The 17776-nt window shown below is 41.7% G+C and overlaps 1 protein-coding gene across 2 annotated transcripts in view; it reads right to left on the reverse strand.

The window, feature by feature from the left end:
* Positions 1-17776, reverse strand: part of THSD4 (thrombospondin type 1 domain containing 4) — a 687220-nt gene that overhangs the window by 115222 nt on the left and 554222 nt on the right. For both annotated transcript variants that reach the window (XM_075897743.2, XM_075897744.2), the window contains one exon: positions 4970-5145. In XM_075897743.2, coding sequence (XP_075753858.2) covers positions 4970-5145 — 176 coding nt within the window. The remainder of the gene's footprint in view (positions 1-4969; positions 5146-17776) is intronic.

Below are 17776 nucleotides of genomic sequence, written 5' to 3' on the forward strand. Positions count from 1 at the left end.
GTGGGGTTGCAACTTCTTTGGAGGATAGGGACATAATTCAAAATGACCTTAGCAAGTTAGAGAAATGGTCAGGGGTAAACAGGATGAAGTTTAATAAAGAGAAATGCAAAGTGCTCCACTTAGGAAGGAACAATCAGTTCCATACATACAAGATGGGAAGCGACTGTCTAGGAAGGAGCATGGCGGAAAGGGATCTAGGGGTCATAGTGGACCACAAGTTGAATATGAGTCAACAGTGTGATGCTGTTGCAAAAAAAGCAAATATGATTCTCGGTTGTATCAACAGGTGTGTTGTAAGCAAAACTCGTGAAGTCATTCTGCCGCTCTACTCTGCACTAGTTAGGCCTCAGCTGGAGTACTGTGTCCATTTCAAGACAGATGTGGAGAAATTGGAAAGGGTACAGAGAAGAGCGACAAGAATGATTAAAGGTCTAGAGAACATGACCTATGAAGCCAGGCTTCATGAACTGGGCTTGTTTAGTTTGGAAAAAAGAAGATTAAGGGGGGACATGATAGCGGTTTTCAAATATCTAAAAGGGTGTCACAAGGAGGAAGGAGAAAATTTGTTCCTCTTGGTTTCTGAGGACAGGACAAGGAGTAATGGGCTTAAAGTGCAGCAGGGGAGGTTTAGATTGGACATTAGGAAAAAATTCCTAACTGTCAGGGTGGTCAAATATTGGAATAAATTGCCAAGGGAGGTGGTGGAATCTCCCTCTCTGGAGATATTTAAGAACAGGTTAGATAGACATCTGTCAGGGATGGTGTAGACGGAGCTTGGTCCTGCCTTGAGGGTGAGGGGCGGGACTTGATGACCTCTCGAGGTCCCTTCCAGCCATAGAATCATAGAATAATATGATTCTAGGAATGGAGAGAGTTTGCTGGCTGCTTTGGGAGTGGTGCAGGACCAGGGTAGGAGTGAGCCTACATTAGCTTCCTGCATCACCACCCAGAAGCCACCCCGGGTAAGCGGTCCCCAGCTGGAGCTCGCATTCCGAATCCCAGCCCCAGTCCTGAACCCCTCCTGCACATCAAACCCCTGCCCCAAGCTTGATAAAAGCGAGTGAGAACAGGGGAGGGAGGATGGAGTGAGCAGGAGCGGAGCTTCAGGGAAGAGGTGGGAAGGAGGTGGGGCAAGGGTGTTTGGGTTTGAGGTAGATCCTGGATTGCACTTAAATTCAAAAAGTGATCTTATGCTTTAAAAGGTTAGAGATCACTGGGCTAGATAGATGTGTCCCACTATGTTCACTCTTATGTTCTTATTAACTCCTGTGTTCTCTCATATACCAAGTTGTCCCCTTTTATAGCACTCACTACTCTACTGATAAAGCAGCATGCAAAACAGCTAATAATAACTGTATGAATATTTCATTTATATAGCAGGTGTTTAACAGTGCTCAGGTAAATAGATAAAAGTAATTATATATCTATATCAGCGATAAAGTCACCACATTATGTATACATAATAAATACTACATGTGATGACTAGGGTTATAAGAATGGGTAACTGATAAGCATGAGCTTATTGGTTACCCAACTGGCTACACAGCTATACATGGCTCCTGGACCAGCTCCTGGGGAGCTGCCTGTCACCCCGTGCTGATACCTCTGAAACAGAGGCAGCAGTGTGGGGTAGCAGGTGGGAGCTAGAATGCACAGGGAGCTGGCTTAAAAGCTGGCTCCCGGCATGTACTGGCTCCCAGTGAGCTGACTGCCGCTCCATGCTGCTGCCTCTGTATTAGAGGCAGCAGTGTGGGAGTAGCGGTGGGCTTCCCAGGAGCAAGGCTGCAGGCAGGAGCCAGAGTGCACCAGGAGCCAGCTTAAAAACCAGTTCCCGGTATATACTGGCTCCCAGGGACGTGGCTGCTGCCCCATGAGTGGTGACTGCATCACTGGTACTTGTCTTTGTTGAATCTCATCAGATTCCTTTTGTCTCCAGATTAGGAGCCAATGGTCTGGGTTGTTTCAAGAAAAGCTCTTCTATGGCTCCCATACTTCTTCCACAGTGTTTCCCAAAACAACTCACACGGAGCTAGCGGCAGTGTAATCTTTTGTAACGATTGCACTTTATTCTATTTGTGCTAGATATGTAAGCGACTACTCAAGTAGTTGACTAAGCTTATTGGGTAGTCGAGTCACTACTTGACTACTTGCTTCCTACCCACCCTTGCTGCCTCCGCAGAGGCAACAAGCAGGGGGAAGCAGGAGCCAGTACTAGCGGGAGCTGCTTAAAAGCCAATTCCCCCCAGCACCATCTCCACAGTGAGGGAGGTGGCAGGGGAAGCAGAGTCACAACTGCTCATTCCTGGTTCACACTTCCTCTGGGAGATAACCCCGCTGCGGCTTTGCAGTTGAAATATGGCAAGAGCCGAGCTGCCTATGCGTCCGACTCCTATTACATATAAATTGCAGAGCCACAGCAGGGGTAGCGAGCGCCCCTTTTATTGAGTAATCGATGGAAATTCCATCGACTACTTGAGTAGTGAATTAATTGCTACTTAATATCCCTAATTTGTACCATAGCTGGGTTATGTGCATAACAAAATTGGGCCTGATTTCCTATTCCAGCTTATCTATCTGTTTAAATTTTGCATCCACAAAACTAGAGAGCCTTTTCCTGTGCATGTGAGCTATGTCTAGACTGCAAGCCTCTTTCAAAAGATACTTTCGAAAAAGCCTCTTTCGAAAAAGAGTGTCTAGACTACAATCAGTACTTTGGAAAAAGCAAGCCGCTTTTTTGAAAGAGAGAACCCAGGCAGTCTGGATGCTCTCTTTCGAAAAAGCACAGTTTGCATTACATAGCACCTTTTTTTCGAAAGAGCACTTTCAAAAAAAGGTGTTATTCCTCGTAAAATGAGGTTTTCTGCGGTTGAAAAAACAGACGTGTTCTTTCGATTTACTTTCAAAAGAACGCGTCAGCAGTCTAGATGCAAGGGAAGTTTTTTCGAGAAAAGGCCACTTTTTTCTAAAAACCCCTGTAGTCTAGACACATCCCTGGCGAGGGAAAGAAAAAGACTGCAAGAACTAAGACAAAAGACTGACGGCCTGTTGGAATTACCATCTTCATAGCCCTTCACCTGCATACAAAGCTCCCAGGGTTCGGAGCTAAAGAGAAGTAGAAGATTCAGAAATTGTAAGACCAGAACTGCCAAGTTCAGGGAGGTTGAGGAATTGAATACTGGTTTATGCTAATATTAGCTATCTTTGCGTAGCTAGAAAGTCATAACCCAGGCGAGGGTGATTATGCTATTAACAAAACTCCTATAATTTTCTTTCATCTAAAACTTTCTGATCCCCATCGTAGAACACACCAGCACAGATGGCTCCTCAGGCACCCCAAAATGCTGTGAAGGGGAGAATGCTGATCTATAGACCAGCCTAGATGAGCCTTTAATGGTCCTAGCATCCTACAGGAAACATGAGGAAGGGGAGGAGTGATGCCAAACCAGGGGGCCAGTCCACAGCAAGAACCCACAATTCAAGTCACTAAGCTCTGCCCAAACCCATGACAACCTTGCTATTTTCATGGCAAATAAGATGCCACAAAGGGGAAAAAAAGAAGGGAGAGAAACAGGGAAAGATTAAATCAATAAATAATAGAGGCACAAATGGGCCATGAGATATAAGAGTTCTAAAAACCAAAATGCATTTTATTATGATGAATAATTTAGGGTGCTGTAAAGTTTTTGATTATACTTATTTAGGAGCACCTGCATGAATCACACATGGCTCCTTTCCTTTCTCTCTCTGGGAAAAGCAGTCATTGTACCTTCTGCACCAATTTCTTGGCAATAAAAACTTCACAGCATCTCAGCTCACACCACCCAATATTCTTTATGTAAGTGTCATAATATCCTTTTTTTTTCCCTTTGGTAACATGCCCATTTATCTGATTGTCAAAAATTCACATCACAACAAATAAAAAATCATTCCCCATCTCACATGCTATGCCTCATTAAAGCAATACATTAATAATACAATTTGTAAATAAAGCAATACATTTGTTAATTTTAATTATTTTGCCATTTGTAACTTTTCCAGTTATTGGAGCCAATGCACTTTCTATAAAAATGTCATGCACTAATTTTTGTATCATGTGTCATCACTTGTTGAGATTAATGACAATCAAACGCTGGCCAATTAAAACAACCAATATTATCAATTTGGACTGTATACCTACACTACATGTGGCCTTACAGCCAATATATTTTATTTTATATTTGTTATGGGGGTATGAATATGCCTATATGCACAATGTATTTATAGTATGCTATATTAATGCACAATTGCATTTTTATTTCAATGTTGAATAATAGCAAAAATTCACTGAGTGAAATTCTGATTCCATTGAAATCAATACTTTTGCCATTGAATTCAACGGAGCCTGGATTCCCCTGCAATTTGGTTCTGTGATGGCTTTGCAGAGTGTCTGCTGCTCAGGATTTCCAAATGCAGCATGCTGTTACAACACTGCCCAGGAATGATTCATCTAATACATACAGTAGCTTTCATTTATATATATAGTTTTTAAAAATATAGAACCAAAAAAGCTTGAATCTGCCAGAGCTCTTGACCTGCTTCACACATTTGATTTGAGTAACTATAAATCTAAACTAAGTCAAATTAGCTTCAGTAGAAAAGTGTCTGGAGGAAATCCAGCTCTCATGAAATAAAGAATATAGTATACTTTGCCACTGATTTTACTCAACAAATAAAATTGGTTTTCCTGGGTCGCTAAACTCTTGGGGTAACACAAGTACCTTTTACTGTTTAGATTTCTTATGATCAGAGGCAATTCAGAGGTACCAGCAAAGGACCTTTATTGTAACATCTAAAACAGTCATCTTTAAGGATTAAACTGAATGCTGGCATTTATTTATTGTTATTGCTTATGTTTTCAGTGACGTGTGTGAACAAAGACCAGAATTTTTGTTTTACACCAGCAAGATTAATCTGAATTTGACAGACTTACATAGACATCCAGAATCTCGTTTGTTGGACCCTCTGCTAAAAAGGACTCCCCTGCAGTGCTTGAGATTTCATTTGGGCGTTTATATGTGAACATAGTTCCTCCTCCTTCATATCTCCCGGGTCGATCAATTGCCCAATTTCCATTGATGATGGACCGTCCTGATCGACTCCTCAGTGCTATCAGGGGAAGGAAAAAAAAACACACTCTCAAATGCTGATCACAAGAAATCATTTTTATATACTAGTTTTCAGATTGTTAAACATGTATACAAATACATTCATGTATCTGGATTATACTGCCGTATAGCCTCTGATTTAATGGAATCAGTCAATATTGCAAGAACAAAAAATATTGCAAATTGCATCAATACATGTGTAAAAAAACAACTTAAAAAACCTGACATTTAAATATGTGAATTTTATTTTGCAGGAAGAGAAAAATACAAAGCTACAATAGAAAACTCATTTTTCACAGAATATCATGTTGTGATTCTGTCTCAGCTAGCCAGACGGGTACATTGAATACACATGAATAACAGGGAAGTGGTTTTCTGAACTTCCTTCACATTCATGTGAATCTTTATTTAGTGGTTTGGAAACTGCAAAGAACTGAAGTGGATACAGATTATCACAACAGCTACACTATGTAGAACCACCACCCCTACAATTTATGAACCAAAAAATATCTTGGTTTGCCAAATATTTCAATTATTCTTAATGCAGACTTTGGCAAATGTTTAATTTTCCTTTACAGAATATACATTTTGCCAAACATCTGCAAAATTCTGTTCTGTAGAAGTGCTTGGGGTGACAAGTATTCAAACTCCATTGTACCCTATCTGTAAGATACATAAAATAGAATAGGAAGATCCTGTTGCATATTTGTGTGAAACATGTGACTACCTTTACACTTACATGGCTCTAAAGTAACTATCTAATCCCAAAACAAGGGTATAGGTATTATATACCATTCAACTACAACCTCTGTTCAACGCATGGCTGCAAGAATTCATAGACTTCCTCTGAAACATTTGGTTTTGGCTACTGTTGCAGACTGTTGCAGGGTACTGGACAACATGGACCCAGATTTGATCCAGTATAACATTAGCTCAATGACCACACTGTAGCAACATATATACTCCAAAAGAGGAGAGCTGTGAGCAGAACACACAGGCTATGTCTAGACTGCAGGCTTCTTTTGGAAGAAACTTTTCCGGAAGAGATCTTCTGGAAAAACTTCTTCCAAAAGAGAGCATCTACACTGCAAAAGCACATCAAAAAAGCCATCTGCTTTTTCAAAAGATAGCATCTGCACTTGCATTTCAGCTGTGATTACTATGGATGGAGTGGCCACCAGGCCACTTGTGATTTTTCCTCTTTCCTCTTCTTTCAAAAGAACATCCTCTTCCCCATCCACACACGCCTTTTCTTGAAAAAGATCTTTCGGAAAAAGGATTCTTCCTCATAGAATGAGGATTACCAATGTTGGAAAAAGCCCTCTGTTCTTTTGGTTTTCTTTCAGAAGAATGCAACTGCAGTGTGGAAGTAACTGAAGTTTTTCGGAAAAAAGGCCATTTTTCCGAAAAAATCCTCTGTAGTGTAGACATTCCCCCAAGAGCCTGAGGGGGTGTAGGGCATCTTCCGTGGCTGATCCTTTCCAGGTTAAACAGCTAAGCCTAAATTTTGGGTTTCTCTCCTTTTCTATGACAGTGCTGATATTTTGCCTTAGGGGAAGTAGAACAAGTGTAAACCTGTTGGTGAAGCCTACTTCTAGGAGATGTCTCCATGCTGGGAACATAATAAGAAATTATTGTTTTAATGGAACTATGTAACAAAACACACATACTATGGTTATATGTAATGAATTAATAATAGTCATTTATTATTAAGAAGCAATGGTAATCTTAAACTGCCAGTTTTCAAGTCTAAATCAAACAGAATTTGTGGCATGTTAGTGACATTAAGTCAGTTTGCATTGTTCTGCATCATAAACTGACACAAATGAGAGACAAAACCATCTTTTACTTGTATTTCCCCTCCTGTCAAAAAAAGGTCCCTTGACTAGATGGGGATGAAATCATGAGCAGAATAAAATACATATGTTCATATAGTTGGTTCAGTGTTATCAAATGGGAGAATATTAGAATTCTAAACACAACAAAGAAGTGAGTATTGAAGTTAGACAGGACTTAGTAATCCTTTTAGTAACAAACAGACACAGTGGTGGTGCCAGAAATGCTATTGGCCCAGGAAATTTTCAAATACATTCACCAAATATATTTTAACAACAAGTGATATGTGAGGAATCCATGAGGGAGCTGCACAAGAATATTATGCAAGCAAAGTACACATAATTCATTGTGATTTATTCCCTCAGCTCCTGCAAGAAAACATTTTTAATAGAAATAAATCTGTTTACCTTTAAAAAGAAATCAGTAACTAAACAGTACAGGTTTCAGACTACAGCAACTGCAATGAGGGTATTAGATTTCAGCCTACGGGATTCCCTCCACCACAAGCCGTGAATTTAATATAGATCTGTTTAACAAACTATAACTTCATAACAATGTGACATAGCAAAAACAGTGACAGAAGTGTCTAGCTAAGGCCAGATTATACTTACCTGTGAGAGAAGGCAAAAAGAAACCTCCACTTTGTGCAGGCTATGTAGAGGTTAACTATCATTATAATCCCTGCTCTTAAGGGAAGATAAAGACTGCTCAGTTACTACAGGCAGTCCCCGGGTTACGTACAAGATAGGAACCGTAGGTTTGTTCTTAAGTTGAATCTGTATGTAAGTCGGAACTGGCATCTAGATTCAGCCGCTGCTGAAACTGACCAGCGCTGACTACAGGAAGCCCGAGGCAGAGTTGCTCTGCCCCACGCTTCCTGGAATCAGCCGCTGATGAGTTTCAACAGGCTGAATCTGGACGCCAGTTCTTACATACAGATTCAACTTAAGAACCCTAGGCGTCCCCAAGTCAGTTGCTGCTGAAAGTGATCAGCGGCTGATTCCAGGAAGCCCGGGGCAGAGCAACTCTGCCTCGGGCTTCCTGAAGTCAGCACTGGTCAGTTTCAGCAGCGGCTGACTTGGGGACGCCTGGGGCAGAGCAGCTGGGGTGCTGCTGGGTTGCTCCAGTAGTGCCGCTCCTCGGCGCTACTGGACCAACCCAGCAGCACCCCAGCTGCTCTGCCCCAGGCGTCCTGATTCAGCCGCTGCTGAAACTGACCAGCAGTGGCTGAATCAGGACGCCTGGGGCAGAGCAGCTGGGGTGCTGCTGGGTTGGTCCAGTAGTGCCCAGAGCGGCGCTACGGGACCAACTGGCAGCGCCCCAGCTGCTGTACCACAGGCGTCCGGAGCAAAGCCGCGGAGCACGGGGGCAGCGGGACAGCCCAGACGCACCGCGGCTCTCCAGCAGACCAGGGAGACGGGGAGCAAAGCCTCGGAGGACGCCGGCAGTGGAACAGCCGCGGCGCGTCTGGGCTGTCCGCTGCCCGCGTGCTCCGCGGCTTTGCTCCCCATCTCCCTGGTCTGCTGGTCTCCAGCAGACCAGGAGCAAACCCCGTTCGTAACTGCGTATCCGACATAAGTCGGATCCGCGTAACTCGGGGACTGCCTGTATTCCTCTAGGCATCTGATCCTTCAAAAGGGTCTGGGATTTGCAAGTACTCCTCTTTCATGCACACAATCCAATGAAAGTCTCAGAAGGGTAACCATATTAGTCGGTAACTTTAAAAACAACAAGTAGTACTGTGGCACCTTAGGGCACATTTACACAGCAGTGTTATTTCAAAGTAATTTTGAGATGGCAGACTTCTTACTCTGACTACTGTAACCCTCATTTCACAAGGAGTAAGGGAAGTTAAAGGAAGAGTGTTCTTCCTTTGACTTCCTGCTGTATGGCCAGTGCCAAAAGTTGAGTTAAGGTACTTCGACTTCAGATACGCAATTAAGGTAGATGAAGTTGTGTATCTTAATTCAATCTTATACCGCAGTGTATACATACTCTTAGGCTACGTCTAGACTGCAAGCCTCTTTCAAAAAAGAGCGTCTAGACAAAAAGAAGATTTTTCGAAAAAGCAGCTCATTTTTTCGAACGAGAGTCTAGATGCTCTTTCAAAAAAGCCCTTTTTATGCAATAGTGCCTTTTTTTGAAAGATGACTTTCAAAAAACGCATTATTCCTCATAGAATGAGGTTTGTCGCCATCGACAAAACCGCTGCGTTCTTTCGATTTTTGTCAACAGAACGCAGCGATAGTCTAGACACAGGTAAAGCTTTTTCGGAAAAAAGTCACTTTTTTCAAAAAAAACCCTGAAGTCTAGACACACCCTTAGAGCCTAACAAAATTATCATGAGCTTTCCTTGGTAAACCCACATCATCAGATGAATTGAAGTGGAAATAACAGAATCAAGCCCAGCATGTGTGTCAAATTTGTAGTTTCCTGGGTGAGCATGAGGAACCTCCCCCTGAGGTGTGGTGTGTGGCTGCTGGAAACAATTTGCTTCACTTTGGGGAGGGCAGAGGTTGTGTGTAGGTGAGGACTGACCTGTCTCAAGGTCTATAAGAATGAGGGATTGTTTTCCAGGATAGATTGTGGGTTGTCAATAATGTGCTGGAGGGATTTAAGCTGGGGGTTTTATGTCATGTAGGTGTAAATGGTGGTGTTATTTTCCTTCTTGGGCCTGTCTTGAAGTAATTGACCTCTGTGTACTTGTCTAGCTCTTTCAATATCCAGGTGGATATTTAAGTTTTAAGAATTCCTGATAAAGATCTTGTAGGTGTTTGTCTCTGTCTGTGGGAATGGAGCAAATCTAATCGTATCTTAGAACATGGTGGTAGACAATGGATCATGTGATATGTCTTGGATGGAAGTGAGAGGCATGCAGGTAAGAATAACAGTCAGTAGGTTTCCGGTATAGGGTGGTGTTTATGTGAACATCATTTATTTGTACTACAGTGTCAAGGAAGTGGCTCCGTTATGTGGACTAGTCCAGGCTAAGTTTGGGGTACAAATTGTTGAAATCCCTGTGAAATTTTTCTAAGGTCTCCAGCTATATACAGGACACATCCAGACCACTTAAATAGCTTCATTAGCAGGAGTCCTACAATTGACAGGTACTTCTTTTGCTGTTGTATATATCTTGGATTCTGTTATTTCTATTCCAACTCATCTGATGAAATGGGTCTTATCCACAAAAGTACATGATACTATACATTTTCAATAGTCTCTAAGGTGCCACAGGACTACTCATTGTTTTTACAATCCAATGAAGTTTATTAAGTTTACCAAGGCTAATAAACTGCACCCCAGAAAAGCTGCACCCACCCTGCACCTGAGCACTGCTGAAGGCATTGTGTCTCTTCTGTCTCCCCTTGGGGAGTGGTGGCTCTGCACTGCTGCTAACACAGCACTATGTAAAAGGCACAAGCAAGAACTTAGAATACCAATTAGTAACGACAGTAGTGAAGGATCAAGCCCCACAATAGTATATTAATTTTTATTGTAATTTTACCATTGCATTGTAATGCATGCTATATGCTTTCTATTGTGATATCTTTAAGTCCATTTGTTTTCTGGATCTCTTATTTTCTGAGACACGTATTACTAAAATGAAGAGTTTCTGTATCTTTGGATGTTGGCTGATACAAATAATATATTTCATGTAACTTTTTTTTTTTTTTTAGTTTAGCCATATCATTATACCCTCCTTTCTCACGTATTTCTGGGAAGCAAAGTGAAACTTCACACACTGTAAAATATGGGTTATTATAAAATACTGAGAAAGAAAATAATAGCTAAACAACTTTCTATTTACAACTATTAAATTTTAATTCAAATACCTGCAGAGCAGGACTGCAATGCATACCATAGTTATCCTGGGTTTCCATTATTTTTAATTTGGAACACTTTTAATAAAGGTTTAACTTTATGACCTGGATTTATTTCTTAAGTAGCTACTTTTAAAAATCTGCATATCAAGGGCTGAGGAATGAAAAAAAGTGCTGGCAAAGATTAAATTATTGTTAATAATAAAGCTGTAGAAAGATGGCTGTCTGGAAACCAATAAGTCTATTATATTTTAATTTGACATTCATTAGATGACCAGTCTGAAAGAGGCCTCCACATAAGAAAGGAAAATGTGCCTCTCATTGTGTTTTGATCATCTTGCATTGATCACTTCTATAGTCCTCCATTTAGAATTTTTACGGCGTTTTTAGCCAAAGCATGAGAGCATAAAAAGCATCACCAGATTCCTCATTAAGGTACAGTCTGCTGATTACATCCACATTACTTGTCAGCTTCTTCAATAAAACTACAGAGTTTATAATATCCATCAATAATACTTTGCGCCAATCGTTTGTTACATCTCAGACCACAAAATTCTCATCAAAACTTTAGTTTGGGCTGGGAGTCAATGGGGGAAAGCTCAGTGTGTTATAAAATAGATTCTGAACTTTGGGTGTTTTAAAAACATTCATTTTCTCTACTTCAGCATGCTTTGCAGTGCATTTTGAAAATAAATAATTCTTTAGAATGAACAAACAAGAGACATGAAATCTTGCAAATCCTGTTGAAATGTCAATAGTAAAGATGCCAAATGGTTTTCAAGGGAGACATAATTCCAATCATTGGATTACCCACAGGGGGATGCTTACTGTGAAGTTTAGGAACATAATGTGTAATTTGAAAATTAACTGGGTGGATAGCAGAGGACTCATACAGCATATGTAGGCTTGGAAGAATTCAGTTTTTTACTGGTAAATGTCGAAAAAGCATCTATTTAATTGTACACACACAATCTTATGAAAAATATTTCCACTGATAGTAATCAAAACACAAATAGAGGGAAAGTAAGAAAAATGCTGCTTAAGAACATAAGAGTTTGATTTTGACATATGATGTTGAGAGTTTGTTTTTTAACATTATATAGCTAACTTTTTGAATCGTAGCAGCTACTGTCATTATTGTCAGACTCTTACATAATTCTATTCAACTGTGAAAATGTGAAAAAGGCTTAAAAATAAACCCATATTATCCATCAAAATGATGAAAAATCAAAAATAAAATTCTGGTAAACCTAAGCATATAGCAATGCTAGGGTATTTTTTCTATTTAGCGGGCAACTATAAGCAATTAAGCTTGTGAAACTTTTAATGGTGAGTCTCATAAATCCTGCTTGGTAATGTAACTCTGACTAATTCTTTTTTTTTTAATTAAAATACTTGTGTGTTTTATTCTCTGGAAAAAAAAACAGGTAAGGTTAGTTACTTGTTAATTTATTATATTAAAAAAATCCATGTGCTGCAAGACCTGGCAGATGTAGTAGGCAGTTTGTCATATCTAAGAACAGGAAGGGAACTAAAATTCATATGTATGAAAAAACTTGTCTATCCACATATTAGCTTCTACAGCCTTCATACAATCCTAACTCCCACTGAAATCACAAGTAAGGATTTCAAGCTATAGATCTCTCTCTATATCTATGGAAAGAGGAACAGTTTCTGACTGACATGACAAAGGCATCACGGGGGTTACAATGTTAGTTGGTATCTACATAAACAATTAGGAGACATAAGAACAGCCATGCTGGGTCAGAGCAAAGGTCTATCTAACCCAGAATCCTGTCTTCCAATAGTGGCCAATGCTAGCTGCCCCAGAGGGAGTGAACAGAACAGGTAATCATCACATGATCCCTCTCCTGTCATCCATTTCCAGCTTTTGACAAAGGCTAGGGACATCATTCCTACCCATCCTGGCTAATAACCATTGATGGACCTAACCTTCATGAATGTATCTAGTTCTTTCTTGAACCCTGTTAAAGTCCTAGTCTTTACAACATCCTCTGGCAAGGAGTTCCACAGGTTGATTGTGCGCTGCGTGAAGAAAAACTTCCTTTTGTTTGTTTTAAACTTACTACCTAGTAATTTCATTTGGGGTATGTCTACATAGCAGGGCAAAAGCCAAAATAAGCTATGCAACTTGAGCTATGTCAACTGCATAGCCTAAGTCAAAATAGCATGTTTCAGCTTTTGGTGCTGTCTACACAGCAGGAAGTCCAAGTTTAGAACACTCTCCCTTCAGTTTCCCTTACTCCTCATAACATGAGGGTTACAGGATTCGGAATAAGAAGTCCTCCAGCTTGCCATTATTTCGACATCATGTTGAAATAACTGCTTGCTGTGTAGACATGGACTGTGTTATTTCAGAATAACGTCAGTTATTCCAAAATAACGCTGTTGGGTGGACATAGCCTTGGTGACCCCTAGTTCTTACATTATGGGACCTGTGGCATCTTGAAGACTAACAGATTTATTTGGGCACTACAAAGCTTATGCCCAAATAAATCTGTTAGTCTTTAAGGTGCTACAGGACTCCTCATTGTTTTTAAAGGTTTTGATTGTGTAGGTGCTCAGGATAAGCACGAAGGTAGGATTAATTTACCAAGTTTTACAATTTTTTTTGACTATAATCAAAACAATAAAAGCAATTGTAAAATGTTGTTAGAACCCTATGCTTCTTGGCTTCATGCTGCACCTTTGGCATCTGGGTATCCCTTTATAGCTGCACAAATAGAATACATCTATGGCAATGGTTCTCAATCCGCAGCCCAATTAGCACACAGCTGTGGCCCATGTGACATCCTCCCGGCCATTCCGGAAGTATTGGATGTAGCCCACATCACACATTGTGGGCTACGTATGCTGCCAACAATGGTTAACAGATGGAGAACCCCTGATCAACTGAGTGCTGAGTAGCTGCAGCTCTAATTGCAGACAACTGGACCTGCATGTGAGGAGCACTGGTAAGAATCTGGCCCAAGAGTACGAGTACAGGAAAGAATAGAGTTTCCATTTTATTCATCCAAATTGATCTTACAGAAAAGATTTTGGTTTAGCATTTATGTGCATTACCAGAACTTGCCTCTAGAAAGTCAAGCACAGACTATAATATGCAAGTTATATCTGGTTAATTAATGCAAATTCACAAGACAGCTTCTGAAAGATTCTGGATAATCCCATAGGGTACGTCTACACTAGCTCGTTAGTTCAAGCTAGGTAGGGTAATTAGTGCAAGCGGAGTTGCAAATGAAGCCCAGGATTTAAATATGTTTAAATATGCATGTTCCTGGGCGCCGCCATTTTTAAATCCCCCTTAGTCCGAACGCTGTGCCTCATCCTCGTGGAATGAGTAGTAACGGTAGTTCGAATTAGGATCTTTAATTTGAACTACCTATTCCGTGCTGCGTGTAGCCGTGGGCACAGAGTTCGGACTAACGGGGATTTAAAAATGGCGGCACCCGGGAACATGCAAATGAAGCCTGGGATATTTAAATCCCGGGCTTCATTTGCAACTCCGCTTGCCCTAATTACCCTACCTAGCTTGAACTAACAAGCTAGTGTAGACGTACCCATAGGTATCTGCCTGGTGTGTCTTGCCCACGTGATCAAGGTCTAACTAACTGCCATACTTGAGATGGGGAAGGAATTTTCCCCAGGCCTTCCCCAGCACAAGGAGGGGGCATGGGTCACTTGTAGGTTTAAACTAGTGCAAATGATGAATTTTCTATAACTTGATGTCTTTAAACCAGGATTTGAGGACTTCAGTAACTCATCCAGAGATCAGAAGTCTATTTGAGGACTGAGTGAGGTTCTGTGGCCTGCAAAGTACAAGAGATCAGACTAAAATGATCATGAGGTTTCCCTCCCTATGAGGAAGGAAACAGAATAACCAGAGCTTCCTTTGGACTTCAGAGAACCCTGATCATCTCCAGATCCAGGATTGGGATTCTTTATTCCAATAACATCTTATTAAACCGTATTTTTCAAGATAGTTTACATTTGAAAACTTGAAGAGAGAGGGTTGTCTGTGTGCATAGATGCATTACTGAATAGAAAGAAAGAGAAAAAAATGTATACTGGCTGGTTTTTCATCTTAAACCATTCATCCAGCACTGTAATATGTGGGCTCTGTACTAATAAAAAGATTCACACACAAATATTTTTCCTTTTTCCATAAACATCTCAAAATCTGTCCGTACTATGGATAAAGAAATGTAGCTCATCTATTTCATATCCTAAGGACCCCACGGACTGAGGGAACAACATCGAAAGTCCTACTTAATTGCTTCAAAAACCACATGAAACCTTCACCAGATGGACACAATTTGATTCCCCTTATATTAAAGAGGATGCAAAGTATGAGAAGAGAGCGAGAGAGAGCTGTAGGGAAAGAACAGAGGAAGATACGGTGATGCCATCCTCAACATGATTTCTTAAGAAGGATACTCCAGCTTGACTAAGACCTTCCTTTACAATCATAAAATGAAGGAATACTTCCTTTCTTTTGGGGAGACAACTATGGGACTTACATTTGACCGGAGTGGGAAATACTGCCCAATTGAAATACCTGGCTAACATCCCACTGACTTCACTGTGGTCATGATTTCGCTCAGGTAATCCAACCTTCATCACAGGAAAAATGTACTACAGGCTAAATTCATGAATTTGGTGGTCCTAGCTCTTACTATTTCTCTTACCACTGTTATGTAGCATAACTTTTTAAACCAGTGATAACTCCTTCATGTCTGTAGATTATGAAAAAAACCTCTCCCTTTAAAATGCAAAAGTGCATTAAAAACTTTTAGGACAACAACATTTTCAGTATTCAAATATTAGAAAATGTAGCTTTCTTCTCATACTGCAGGATTAAACACACATTAAGGGTACGTCTAGACTACAGGCTTTTGTCGACAAAGCTTCTGTTGACAGAAACTTTGTTGACAAAGAGCGTCTAGCCTACATTAAGCGGCTAGACGAAGTGACCCGCTTTGCTGACAAAGAGCATCCAGACTGCTGGACACTCTGTCGACAAAAGAAGGCACCCGGAAGTGCTTCTGGAAGGTCACAGGGGCAGCCTTACAGCCCAGGCACTGCTGCATGCTCCCTGCAGAGATGCATGCTTAATGGGATCCTCCTGGACAGCCATTGCTCTACTCCTGTTTCTGGCTTGCCTACCTCCTCAAGGGAAAGCCAAGCCGCTGCAGTTCTTGCTCTGGTTTCCCTGCTTCCTTGGACACCACAGCAGTTTATTTGCAGGTTTGGTTTTTGGCTTTTCACTTTTGTGCTTTTTGGCCAGAGAGTCTGAGCTGCTCCTGGGAAGGCGATGGCTTCTGCTGCATGCTCAGAAGAGCTTCATGACTTCTGCAGCAGAGCTGGATCCTGCGCCCAGCTTTGAGCCTCTCACTCAAGCTGCAGCCCTGCTGCCCTTGCCCCCAAACTTATTTATGGAGAGGCGAGTTTGGAGGCTGGACACCAATTCTGACTGGTGGGACTGGCTAGTTATGCAGTAGTGGGACGATGACCAGTGGCTCCGAAACTTCTGGATGCGGAAGGCCACCTTCTAGGAGCTCTGTGTCTGGCTCGCCCCTGCTCTGCAACGCCAGGACATCCGCTTGCGGGCCGCCACCCCTCTGGAGTGGCTGCCGACAAAGGGCTTTGATGTTGGCAGGGGAGCGTCCAGACTAGCGCGCTGAGCAGACAAACAGCTGATCAGCTGTTTGTCGGCTCAGCGCGGAAGCCATGTAAATTTTAAATGAAGCCGCGATCATTTAAATCGCAGCTTCATTTGCCTTTGCCAAAACAACAAACCTACATGGCTCCATTGACGGAGCCATGTAGTTTAGACGTACCCGAAGAGACCTCAGGAGGTCATCAAGTCCAGTCCCTTCCCAAAACAGGACCAACCCCAAAAAATCAGCCCAGCCAGGGCTTTCTCAAGCTGGGACTTTAAAACCTCCACAAACAGAGATTCCACAACCTCCCTAGGTAACCTATTCCAGTTCTTTACCACCCTCCTAATGAAACAGTTTTTCCTAATATCCAACCTAGCCCTCCCACACTGCAACTTGAGACCATTGCTCCTTGTTCTGCCATCCGTCACCACTGAGAACAGCCTCTCTCCATCCTCTTTGGAATCTCTCTTCAGGTAGTTAAATGCTGCCATCAAATCCCCCCTCACTCTTCGCTTCTGCAGACTAAACAAGCCCAAATCCCTCAGCCTCTCCTCATAGGTGATGTGCTCCATCCCTCTAATAATTTTCATTGCCCTCTGCTGGGCCCTCTCCAACGCATTCACATCCTTTCTGTAGTAGGGGCCCCCAAAACTGGATGCAATACTTCAGATGTGACCTCACCAGAGACGAATAAAGGGGAATAATCACTTCTCTGGATCTGCCGGCAATGCTCCTTCTAATGCACCCTAATACAGCATTAGCCATCTTGGCTACAAGGACACATTATTGACTCGTATCCAGCTTCTCATCCATTGTAATCCCCAAGTCCTTTTCTGCCAAACTGCTGCTTAGCCAGGTGGTCCCTAGCCTGTAACAATGCTTGGGATTCTTCTGTCCCAAGGGCAGGACTCTGCACTTGTATTTGTTGAACCTCATTAGATTTCTTGTGGCCCAATCCTCCAATGTCTAGGTCACTCTGGACCCTATCCATGCACTCCAACATATCTTCCTCTCCCCCAGCTTAGTGTCATCTGCAAACTTGCTGGGAGTGCAATCCATCCCCTCATCCAGGTCATTAATAAAGATGTTGAACAAAACCAGCCCTAGAACCAATCTTTGGGGCACTCTGCTTGAAACCGACCGCCAATCAGACATCAAACCACTGATCACGACCCGTTGAGCCTGACAATCTAGCCAGCTTTCTATCCACCTCACAGTCCATTTATCCAATCCATACTTCCTTAACTTGTTGGCAAGAATTATGTAGGAGAGAGTAACAAAAGCTGTGCTA

The sequence above is a fragment of the Pelodiscus sinensis genome, chromosome 14, assembly GCF_052426305.1.
Source record: "Pelodiscus sinensis isolate ZL-2025 chromosome 14, ASM5242630v1, whole genome shotgun sequence".
NCBI classification, from domain to species: domain Eukaryota; kingdom Metazoa; phylum Chordata; order Testudines; family Trionychidae; genus Pelodiscus; species Pelodiscus sinensis.